The sequence below is a fragment of the Pleurodeles waltl genome, chromosome 7, assembly GCF_031143425.1.
Source record: "Pleurodeles waltl isolate 20211129_DDA chromosome 7, aPleWal1.hap1.20221129, whole genome shotgun sequence".
Classification (NCBI taxonomy): Eukaryota; Metazoa; Chordata; class Amphibia; order Caudata; family Salamandridae; genus Pleurodeles; species Pleurodeles waltl.
The window spans coordinates 356,568,186-356,580,976 of NC_090446.1; the positions used below are offsets into that span (position 1 = coordinate 356,568,186).

A 12,791-nucleotide genomic window follows, 5' to 3' on the forward strand; every position below is an offset into this window, starting at 1 on the left:
GAAGCCACGGCTATCCTGGTTTTTGTCTTTTTGTAGATGCTGGGTGATTGCTTTGAATTCCATGATGTGGAAGTAGTGGACTCTGGTGAGGTGTCAGATGAGAGATTATTTATTGCTGAAATGCAGAGGACACCCTGGTTGGTTGATGAATGTGAGCGAAAAGAACCTGGACATGAACTGCAAGCTCTGTGAGGGGAATTGTGGATGCAATACCCCTGATCCTTATATAATTCTGTCTGGACCGATTTTAAAGATCTTTGAGTTTGTCCTGTAGCGTGCCCTGGTCACTTTCCAATTTTTCAATGCGGGCTGTATGATCTATATTGTCCTGCATCTGCTCTGCCATTGTTGATCCGCTCTAGGTGGGAATCTGTTTGACGTAAGGACTGGTCAAGATCAGATGGAGTGATAAAAGATCTGCCGTAGAGAAGGGAGGTCTTTGTGAAATTCCGAAAGCAATAGCTGGATGTCTTCTTTGGTTGCTGGGGCCTGATGTTCTTGGTTCCTCTCGGAGTTTGTCTGTGACCCCTGAGCTTCGTCCCCCTGAGAGCGTGGGGCTTCAGGCCTCTGTTAGCCGTCATTGTTGTGCTCAGTGGCATCTCACATCAGTGCTGACCGCTCTGAAGATGCAGTGCCCAATACTCTCTGCGGGACACTGTCCCTTAGCAGCCTGTCGAACATAAGGATTCGTCAGCTTCCGGCCTCCCACCTGGTACCACTCAGGGGAGTGTCTCTCCGGCCCCCTGCGGAACCTCCAGCCCCCAGTACCACCTCTGGTCGATTATCGGGGGCCCTTGGTAAGAATCCCTTTACAGCATGCATCTCAGGTTGGGGTGCCCTCCAGGCGGGCATCCGTCAGCAAGTATGCCCCTTGTCAGAGCAGTGCCAACTCGGGCCACTACAGTGCCTGGGCCCCTGCTGTGATAGGGCCCCCCCCTACTTCGAGGGGTCCCTCCTCACCTCTGCCTGTCAGCCCGCTCCTCTCTGTTAGCCGTCTTTGGGTCAGACCCACTGCTGTATCGGAGCCCTGTTGCACCGCACCTACAGCAAGGACTTTACAGGGCTGCGTCCTTTGCCGAGGGATGGAACGGATGCAACACTATGCTAGGGCCCTGCTCCCCACCGTGTGTTCACCAGAAGGGCTCATCGCCTCGTGCTCCTCGCCGCCACTGGGAACTGCCTTCTTTGATTTGGGTGTGACCTCATACTGCGTGGGGGGTTGCCACTGATGGATCTCAGGCCCAACACGGTCCTGTGGGCAAGATGGCTGCCACCGACCTCAGGGCTGACCAAAACTGCAAACTTGTCTCCACCTGGCTGAATCTGACAATTTCGGGCCCCTACCTTGACTTCTGCTTCCTTGGCTTGGGGGCCATGTTGGGACCTGCTGCTCTAGGAGCCGCTGCATTGCTTAGGGATAGGAAGCGGGTCCCACTTAGAGCTCAGAGGAGACACGTCTTGCCTGGTCTCCACACAAGCCACGCCTCCCACAAACCACCATCTTAATGTGTTCTGTAATGACAGAAGTCAGAAAAGCACTGTGATGCAATGATTGAGCTCGGAAGCACATTAATCACAGTTCTTTACCAGTGTTCTGAGAGTGTGTGGGCCTCTCTGTCTGTCTGCCTGTTCATGAATCAACAAGCCCTGCCACTTGTACTTATTTTCCTGTATCATGGAACTTGTTATAGTTTGCTCTTAAAGTTATTAAGAAAAAAAAGACTGTTTCATGACTTTGGAGAGACAGAGCTATCGAGAGCCAAGGTTCACTTTTGGCAAAACAGAGTGACTTACCAGCATTCGATCGCCCTCGAACACCCATCGATTGAATGTGTTGCTCCTAGGTTCAAGCAGTGTTATTGTTGCTATTATGTGGATTCTTTAGACCCATGGGGTGCCTTGAATTGTAGTGAGGAGGTAATATGAAGAGTATAACCGAATTCGAATCAGTAAACAGTACATATGTTAAACCTTTATTGCTGTTTTTCACTTATGTATCAGTTCACAGTGTAATGGCTGCTGAAAGAGATGAAGGGATCCTCCTGTAAACTCTGTGTATTCTGGATCTAGCAAATGGCAAGCCAGTTTTGGCAAGCCAGCCTTTATTATCTGTTTGCAGTGTATCACTATTGTTATTGGTAGTTGATACATTTCAGTCTTTCACAATGCACAATTTATACATATCACAAAGTAATTCATAATTAAAACATCAGTAATCTACAGTGTACAATAGCCACAGGGACAGGGAGAAATATCTGTGAGTTCCATATTTTGATGAGCAGTGAATGTATTCCTTGGCCTTACAAATGTAATGAAGTAGAGCACCAGTTAGAATACAAGATAATGTATACAATGCTTCAGATCTGAGGTTCAATGTGAGTTAAAATGAACTCTGAGGACTTTATATAATTTTTATAGATAGGGTGTTTGTGGTTTTGAGATGGGATGGTCTCTTCAAAGAGCCTTCGTCTTCAGTTATTTCTTGAACATTGCCAGATTTGGTTGATTTATCAGATCTGGGCTTTGGGTTCCAGAGCTCAACTCTTAATACACGCATTGACTTTGCTTTGGGTTTTGCATTTGAATTGGTTCTGTGTGAGTAGGTTTTCGAATCTTGGATCTCATGTTTTGACTATTTGTGTAGTATTGAGTAAAGTCTGCAATCAATACAACTCAGGAAAGGGAATGTGTGGGTCGTGAATCGTTTGCTTACAGAAGAGCTTAACATCTCAATCACATTTCTTGTACTGTAGCACAAGGAGGGTGTCCCACCATTAAGTAGCAAAGTACTCTAATGGAACTAAATGGGAGACATTTCTAGCCAGTGAGCCAGTACATTATGGCGGACTCTATGTTGTGCTTTGTTGATCGGCCATTATAAACCCATTGTGATTCGGGTGCATCCAGAGATTGTGACATCCATGCAGTTGATTCATTAGCACCTTTGCAAGAACCTTGGCTTCAGTATTTAATTAAAGAGATTGACTAATATTAGGCAAAGGGCTACGTTTGTTGGATAGCTAGGTTTAAGTAATTACAGTGATTTCTGCCGCTGGCAGGTCAGAAGAGTGCATATTGGCCATAACTAGCTCCCCAGTCATCTCCCAGATGTATACTCAATTTCTTGTGCAGTTCTATTAAAACTCTTGATGAGGAAACCATTAGGTCATGGGGTTTTCCTGTATTGGAGCCACTCCAGGCCAGCAGGTAATTTTGTCAGGGTTGAGTACATTGGTGGCTTATGTGTACCAGCATACTCTAAAACTTATTTTAGGTAAAAAAACGTACTGTTTTTAGAAAATGAAAAGGGAGGAAGTATTTATAGTACAAGGCAGACTGATTAGAAAGTCCCAATGCATTCAAAATTGCACTTTATGATGCCTTTTCTCAGGCATTTAATAGGGTATTGATTGTACTAACCTTTGTGTGCATATCCTTCGATTCAGTTTCATGCTTTTTATTCATAACTTGCGTAACGTTTTGATAACATTGAATTGCACAGCTTGGATGACCCATTTAATGAAGTTAATCATTGCATTACAAATGTTTTAAAAGAAAAAAGGGGACGCACTTCAAAATCTGAACACACCTTCAAGAACTATCCATTTATTTATTGTTGTGTGTATGCTGTGCATAACACTGGCATGCTCAATCACGAATCTCAAAGTCCTTGTATGATGTGATTACTGATATCTGAGGGTGGTAGCCCCATGACGTTTGTGTGAGAAGAAAAGACAGAAACAATAGACTTAAAAGGACTAATCACTCCTGATTAGCAAGATATGCAAAGCATAATTTGCCCAAAGTTCCTAAAGCTGGACAAGATGGATAGTGGATGAAACCAGTAAAAGGAAGCCAGATTATAAAATTAACTGGACTGCCTCGTGGGAATGGAGCCAAAACACTTTAGATGCAATGAACTGGAAAAATATCCAGGCACCTACATGTTTTAGGGGCTTGTTTTATCAAGGACTTGTTACACCAATATGAAACTAGTTGAAAAAAAGCAGAAAATTGTTAACAATTTGACTGAGCTTTGAATGGATTGGTTTAAAGAAACCTCTGTCAGCAGTTCCGAACCTGTGGTCCGGGGCCCGCTATGGGTCTGTAGCACCTTCCAGTGGGGGGGGGGGAGGAGGTCCGCAGACCTGGGCTGGCAGGAAGACACTTCTCCATCTGGGGCTCTGACAGAAACGCATCCATGTTTTTACACATATTACTTCCTTTGTGCAGTAGTTTTAAAAGCACTGCAAAGTTCCTTGTACATTCAGCAGCTTTCCAGCAAAAATAAAAGAACCAAGATAACTCTGGTGACTGATGTACATGCTGGAGAGAGATGGGAGTTTTGTCTAGTGGCAGTTTTGACTCATCCAAGGTAGCACAGATGGATTTTATGTCTGCTGCAAAGAGCGCGTATCATGCAAAGAACATTATTTTATGTGCATAGCACATTGGGTTACTACTTTTGTCACAGAGATTCTCTTGTTACTGTGCATTTTATATGTTACATTAGTAATCTTGCACAGCGAGCTATGAACTGCCTGAAAAGAGCTGCATGCAAACTGCATCATACAAGTTAGGAACTTATGTTTTTCCCTAGTCTTTCATTTTCCTTATGCTGTTAAAAAGGTTTGCTTGCGTTGAAATACATTCTTATTATTGAAGTCAACACTAATCACTGTGTTATGTTCTGAATCCTGAGTCTGTGCTTCTCCAGACCAGGCTCTCTTAGAAAATGCCTACTAGTGTGGAAGGCTTATGAATCCTACACCTTGAAGTCTCCTTTAAAGTGCTCCGACATCCTACACTGGTTTGAAAGGTGCTATAAAACAAATGAATTACATGTGACAGGGAGGCTATGGAGAGATGAGACGCCCTTGTGATTTTACTTCCTTTCCCCAACACGTTAATGTGAAAAAGCTTTCTCAGATCTTATGTACCTAAAAGATAAAACCTGAAATCGCTTGGGAAATGTAGAATCTGCCCTAAGGATTCAGCTTTCCTAAATGAAACCAAACATTGAAAAGTTAGTTGGCGAGATGGAGCGCCAACCTTCCCATTAACATTTTGTTTTGTTGAATATTTTTTCAATATAAAATATGATATCTTTAGTAATCCAAGTATTTGTTTGGTGTGTACTTGTTTGTGTATTTTTTGTGAATTACTGTTTTAATGTTTAAAATTTAAATTGTACGAATTGCTTGGGAGTCCCGGCTTCCAGAAGTGATTCAGTGGGGGTCCTCAGTAGTCAAAAGGCTAGAAACCACTTCTCTATGTAGATTCTAATAGTTCCTTCTGTCTTGACATTATTTGTTAGGCTCAATTTTAATTTCTCCAGAGGAAGACATTTTTGAAGTTTAGGTGGTTTAACACCCTAAAAATATCAAACATTAGTAAACATAGACATGATGGATCTTGCTTGGTGATTACTATAGGGCTGATTCCATGCAGTGCACATCTGAGAGTACCTGGTCCAGTATAAAGTAAGAAAATTGATGATCCAAAATATTTGTTGTTGGGTTCAGGTTCTAACTTGTTTGTTTTTTCCCTCTTTCTCTACTGTTCTTTCAGGTCATCTTGTATTTACTCCACCACCTCCACACGTTGGGCCGGCCCTCATCACAGCCCTCAATATACTGGAGGGGTTTAATTTGACAAGCCAAGCATCCCAGGAAAATGCTCTGCACTGGATAACTGAGGTGAAGAAGAGAATAAATAAATAGTGATCATAAAATCAAAAAAGTCATGGACACGAAAGTGAACCCTCCGTATAGTTCAAACTATAACATTTTATTTGCATGAATAGTTAAAAACATTACAAAGTAAACACATCCAAAAAATAAACCATTACACAAATCATGGCAGATGGGGTCACCAGGGCCTAATGAGGCTTATGGAGGCATGGCCATGCGGCCCCCTCACCTTTAAAATATATATGGCCCTGGGGGATGGGGTCACTAGGACCATTATAGGCTCTGGGAGGGGATCATTGAGACCCCCTTCCACCAGGACAAAGGGCTTCTTCTGAATTGTCTTGGGCGTTAATGTGTTGAACATTTGCCATGCTGCAATATGCACCAATTATATGTTTCCTGTGGCTTCTCCTGTAGGATATATGCTCCAGATGTGGGGGATGGCTACGCTGATCTTGTTCTTGGTCCCATGCTTGGATGACAGTGCCCCCACAGCCTCTTCATTTATCCCAAGGGGTAACATTCACAGTTCTTGTTGCTTCTAGTGACTTATGGATCACCACTGCTGATCGTCCAGGAGCTCCAGCAGGTCCAACACACAAAGTTATCTATGGCAGCCCTGTCCTGGCATACGAGGTTGCCGCACTTCTGCTGCACAAGGCTTTGGCCTCTACCACAGGGCAATGCATCAACCCCTACCACACGGCAGTCGTTAACAGGGCTTTTTTTTTACTGAGACCCTCTCCTGGCATTTGGTTGTCTCACACTCAGTCCTGCACATGGGCATCAACCTGATCGGTACAGCAGCTGTTTCTTCACACCTCACACAGGGAGTGCACTCAGCAGAGCTCCCCACTGGACCTTGCTCTCTCCAAAGCTCTCCTCTTTCTCACAGGGCACACTGGTCTTGGCAAGCAGGCAGATGCTGGGGCTCCAGACTCCAGTGCAGATGATCTTTGATTTCCTGGGTGTGGCCCCTTGGCCACCAGGCGTGGTCACAGGAAGAAGTCTTGCAGAGCTTCTCCTCCTCAAACAGCTTGTCTGGCTGCTTGGCAGATGGTAATTTTTGGGGTCTCAAACTCCCCGTCTTATAGTCCATTTCCAGACACTGGATGGTCTGAGGCTTTGAAGTTTTATGTTGGGGTTTGTTTCTTTTGAAGGGCATACTCCTTGGCTCCCTCTTCCTCCTCTTGATAAGCAGTCTGTCACAGCAAGGATGTCTCCGAAGCTGATAGTCCCACAACACAGGCCATGGGAGTGACTGGAGTTCACACCTGAATGTCAGCTACAGTGATGTGTGCATCAAAAGGTTAGCCCCGGTCTCCCAGCTCTACTGTTTATGATTCTCTTATGAGCCCCATCTCCTCCCTTAGATGTACCCAGACCTCTCTCTGAATCAAAGATCACCTTTTGAAGTATACAGGAGAAGCCTGATCTCTCTTTCCCAGTGTGTGTCCCACCCATATTGCAGGAATGCAGCACTCAACAAATCTGTCGGTGGGGGTGGATTGGGGAGAGTAATCTCTCTACTTCTACTCCATGTGTCACCATGTAGGCCTAGGGCTCCCAAAATGGAACCCAGGACCCTCCATGTATTGTACCATCCATTGGCACACATATTCCCAGTGCATGTACGCAGCATACACAATCTTCTCAGTACTGTGTCCTCCACGTACTGTACCATTCAGAGGAATACAAACGACCAGCATGTGCATTCAACATGTGTGTACTTCCCAGCACTGTATCCTTTATGTACTGTACCACTCATAGGTATACATAAACCCAACACATGCATTTATCCTGCACACACTGTACTCTTCATGTATCGTACCACACACGGGTTCACATACATCCAGCACATGCACTTGTCTTGCACACACTGCACAGTACTACGTCCTTCAGGTAGTGTAGCACTCTCAGGCACATGCACACATCATGAACGCCCTGCTCAGTACTTCATTATGCCTGTATGGACCCCTTCCCGGGCAACATACACCCAGCGCAATTACACCTGCTGCGCAGCGCAGTACTTTCTACCACCCTGATGTAGGCCACGGCTGAGTCAAGCACACAGCAGCGGAACTTTAAAAAGTGAGAGAGTCTGTAGGCCTCACTCCTGTAACACAACTGGTGAAGGCAGTAGCCTTATACCACTATGAGGGTAGCGCTCTGGGCGCCCCCTTCAGGACCGGCAAGACCGCAATCTATGACACAGGACTATATCATGAAGCAGACACATAGGTGGTCATTACAACCTCAGCGGTCTTTTAACAAGACCGCCGAGGGACCGCCGTGCGGAAGACCGCCAATAGTGGCGGTTTGCCACGCGGCGTATTATGACTGTTGGCTGCTCTCCGTCCTTTTTACGACGGAGAGCCGCCAACAGCCATACTGGCGGGCGGCGGGGAAGTGGAGGTTGCTCCACCTCCACCGCCACGCCAACAGAACACCGCCCAGCGAATCACGTCCTGTGATTCGGCGCGGCGGTGTTCTGTTGGCGGTGTGGTGTCGGCGGAGCAGCCCCCATGGCTACCGTCCCCTCCCCTAACGGACAAGGTAAGTCGATCGTCCGTTAGGGGAGTGGGGTGGAGGGGTGTTGTGTGGGTGCATGGGGGTGTGCGTCTGTGTATGTAGAGGGGGGGTGAGTGCGTGTATGCTTGCGGGTGTGTTGCGTGTGTTGGGAATGTGTGCGTGTATGTCTGTATATGGGTGTGCGTGTCTGACTGAGTGTGTGGATGTAGACATGTATGTTGGTGTGTGTGCATGTATGTGTGTTGGTGGTGCCTGCGTGCGTGTCGTGTGTGTGTGAGTTATGTGATGTTGGGGGTCGGGGTGGGGAGGGGGGCCCTGCCACCTTTGGGGGGTGGCAGGGGTGGTGGGGGGTGTAGGGGAGGTAGTCGGGGTGGGGGAGACCCCTATCAGTGCCAGGGAAGGAATTCCCTGGCACTGATAGGGCTTACCGCCATGGATTTCATGGCGGTTCCTACCGCTGGAAATCCACGGCAGTAAGCCGGGTCGAAATACCGGCGGCGGTATTTTGACGGCCGCGGGGCTGGAGCCCCAGGTCTCCAGCCCAGCGGTCGTCTCCGCCCTGGCGGGGGCGGAACAGTGAAACGGCAGATGACCATGGCGGTAACCGCCATGGTCATAATACTCCAAAAAAGACTGCCAGCCTGTTGGCGGTCTTACCGCCGCTTTAACACCGTCCGCCAGGGTTGTATTGACCCCCATAATCTTTATTTGCCTTTTGGCAACAAAAGTGAGCATTAGGGGTCAGACATCAGTACAGTTGGATACTCGGGACAAGGGTGAACATCCATTACCATGCAGGGGACTTTTCCATCTTAACATATATATATTTCTGCATTAACCAACACTTGAGGTGGCCTGAAAACCCTATGGATGAAGCCATAACAGACAGGGTCCCCCTTTCCAGGACATAAAAGACCCTTCTCAGAAGTGCTGGTCACTCATGGACATGATGCACAGTTGATGTCTGTGCAGGAGCCCCAACAGCCAATTAGACGAGAGCAGCTCACACCCCCACGACTTAAACCACTGTGTATCCTCCTCCTCCTGCTGTTGCGAGGCTGGTTCCATCTGTGACTCCTGTCAAACAAAGCTATGGGGTGCACTGTATTTGTAATTGTTAGACCTGACCGCCTTAGGGTGGTCACCCCTAACTTTTTGCCTGTCTCCCTCCACTTTTTGGACACTGTTTTTGCTGGTTTTAGGTCTCTGCACACTTTACCACTGCTAACCAGTGCTAAAGTGCAAATGCTCTGTCCCTTAAAACATGGTGACATTGGATCATCCCCAACTGGCTTATTTAATTTACTTATAAGTCCCTAGTAAAGTGCACTATATGTGCCCAGGGCTTGTATATGAAACGCTACTAGTAGGACTGCAGCACTGATTGTGCCACCCACTTAAGTAGCCCCTTAACCATGTCTCCATTGCAAGGCCTGCGTGTGCAGTTTCACTACCAATTCGACTTGGCATTTAAAAGTACTTGCCAATCCTAAAAACTCCCCTTTTTTCTACATATAAGTCACCCCTAAGGTAGGCCCTAGGTAGCCCATAGGGCAGGGTGCTGTGTAGACAAAACGCAGGACATGTACCTGTGTAGTTTACATGTCCATGTAGTGTAAAACTCTTAAATTCGTTTTGCACTGCTGTGAGGCCTGCTCCTTTCTTAGGCTAACATTAGGGATACCCTCATATACTGTTTGAGTGGTAGCTTCTGATCTGAAAGGAGTAACAAGGTCATATTTAGTATGGCCAGAAAGGTAATACAAAATCCTGCTGACTGGTGAAGTTGGATTTAATATTACTATTTTAGAAATTCCACTTTTAGAAAGTGAGCATTTCTCTGCACTTAAATCCTTCTGTGCCTTACAATCCACGTCTGGCTAGGTTTAGTTGACAGCTCCCTTGTGCATTTTCTCAGACAAACCCCAAACACAGGATGCTCAGTCACACTTGCATACATCTGCATTTTGAATAAGTCTTCCTGGGCTGGGAGGGTTGAGGGCTTGACACTTATATGTTTACATGTCAAAGGACAGTAGCCTGCCCTCACACAAAGGACTGCCACACACCCTACTGGGACCCTGGCAGACAGGATGGCACTGAATGGGGACCTTGTGCACTTCTAAGCCACTCTTTGAAGTCTCCCCCACTTCAAAGGCACATTTGGGTATTTAAACAGGGCCTCTGCCCCTACCAACTTAGACAATTCTGAGGTATACACTCTACTTTATCAAGACACTTCCTGGAGAAGAAACCCTGACCCAGAACCTGCTACCTGCCAAGAAGAACTGTCTGGCTGCCCAAAGGACTCACCTGACTGCTTTTTGAGAGGGGCTGCTGCCTTGCTGTTGCCCTGCTGCCTTGCTGCTCTCTGGCTGTGCTGAGAAGTGCTCTCCAAGGGCTTGGATAGAGCTTGCCTCCCGTTCCCTGAAGTCTCAAGAACAAAAAGAGTTCATTCCTGCAAGAAGAACTCCCTGTGCGGCGAAAATCAACGCACAGCCTGCAAGAAACGACGCACAACCTGCATCGCGGTGAGAAAATCACTGCAAGCCGAACCATATGGACGCAGCCCGACTGTGCAAAGAGAAGATCGACGCAGCGCCAGCATAGCGACCAGAAATTCGACGCACGGCACCCTGGATCAGCGCAAAGCTGTGCCGGAACGACACTCCCCGACTTCCTGAGAGGAATCGACGCAGCGGCTCCTGTGTGGTAGAAATTTCCACGCAACACACACCGAATCGACGCAACCCCTGTGACTTCGTCCTGCAAGCGTCAGATTTCAACGCATCGTCCCCGCGGCATCTAAAAACCCCGCATCCCGAAGAGGATCCCAATCTACGTGCCGGAAATCAACGCAAAGCCTGCCGTGCGTGAAAACTCAACAACGCATCGTTTGTGTTCACTGGAAAAATCGACACACACTTCACCGTTTTCCACACATCTCCTCCTCTGCAGTCCCTTGTGGAGAATTTGAACGCAAACCAGGTACTTTGTGCTTGCACGAGACACTTGTTGCTTTTTAAGAGACTAAAGATACTTCATATCATTTTTTACAGTGATATTTCAACATATACTTATTGCATCTTAATCGTTTTGACCTGCATCTTACCAGATAAATATTATATATTTTTCTAAACACTGTGTGGTGTATTTTTGTGGTGTTCTGTGTTATTGCGTGATTTATTGCTCAGATACTTTACACATTGCCTTCTAAGTTAAGCCTGGCTGCTCAGTGTCAAGCTACCGGAGGGTGGGCACAGGATAATTTGGATTGTGTGTGACTTACCTTGACTAGAGTTAGGGTCCTTGCTTGGACAGGGGGTAACCTGTCTGCCAACCAAAGACCCCATTTTCTAACAGTAATGTATCCCTGATGGGAAACACTTAGCACACTCTTTGCCTATGGACAGAGGTATCATTCACTAAAATGTGGAACTTTCACGCAGGCAAAAATATTCTTGCAGTTGTATGGGGCAATGTTTCCATGCAAATGAGGGAACCTCCAATTTCCATTGCGTAATTGCCAATTTTACAGCATTGCAATATGTATTATGGAAGGGGTTTCACAAAACGATACGGCCACTTTTGTGACTGTAGATTCCTTCCAGTTCTTAAAAATCTGTGCTAATGGCGGTTGCGTCAATGAGCAATTTCTGTAATAGAAGTCAGATGTCCAGAGGTGTAATTAAGTAGAACCTATTAGAATATAAGGAGCATTTGCTAATGTGTGGAATCTTTTTATGTCCACTAAACCTTTGGATCAGGCTGTTTAATGCGAACTTGTTTTTTTTGTGCTGTGGAGGGGTAGTTCTCGCTCTCAGATTAAGAGGCATTGACCCTCTGAAAGTAATCCGTATTTATTTCTGTGTTTCTCTTTTGTGCAACTGAATACGGGCAGCTGCATGAAATCAAGATCTACGTTCCTCTAATTGCATTATTTCTTAATCTCATGTATACTCTCAAACCTTTAATAGAATACCAAAACCTGCAGCAGGCCTTGCTTTCCACCGAGCATAATATGTAAGGTAGAGACATGTTTACAAAACTATAAAAATCGATGTCCAGCTACCCGAACATAACTTTATTAATGGAAGACTTATGTTTCTGTAGTTTTTGTACTAGACAGAAAACAAGTTATGTAGAGCCTAGTTTACCAGCGGTGTGTCTGCCTTCTTCATGGTGGGAGCCACTTCGGAAAAATAAATGTTTTTTAAGATCCACCCTACTAACCCCCCCTCAAGGCAGCCTCAAATGCGGGTGTCCCGTTTTCCGTCAGGCCTCATTCGCTTCCTTGAGACCAACTGGTAGTGGAAATGTATCTCAGATGACGAAGTACATCTCTTAGACCCATATTTATAATATCTCTGACACCCTTGAAAGTCTCTCACAAAATAAAAATGTCATTTTCGCATTTTCCGTGCAAGTTATCGTTGCAGCCTTGCACAGCAGGAACACTTGTGAAAATGGCATCGGACTGGCCACTTCGATATCCCGGTCCAATGTAATATGTGACTTGTCACAGCTGCCCTGTGTGTGGTTCCTGCGTGGGAAGGTGGTGCTCTG

The 12,791-nt window shown here is 46.1% G+C and overlaps 1 protein-coding gene across 2 annotated transcripts in view; it reads left to right on the forward strand.

Annotated features, from left to right (window-relative positions):
• GGT7 (gamma-glutamyltransferase 7) overlaps positions 1-12,791 on the forward strand; it is a 213,605-nt gene that overhangs the window by 156,452 nt on the left and 44,362 nt on the right. For both annotated transcript variants that reach the window (XM_069243797.1, XM_069243798.1), the window contains exon 9: positions 5,572-5,699. In XM_069243797.1, the coding sequence (XP_069099898.1) occupies positions 5,572-5,699 (128 nt within the window). The remainder of the gene's footprint in view (positions 1-5,571; positions 5,700-12,791) is intronic.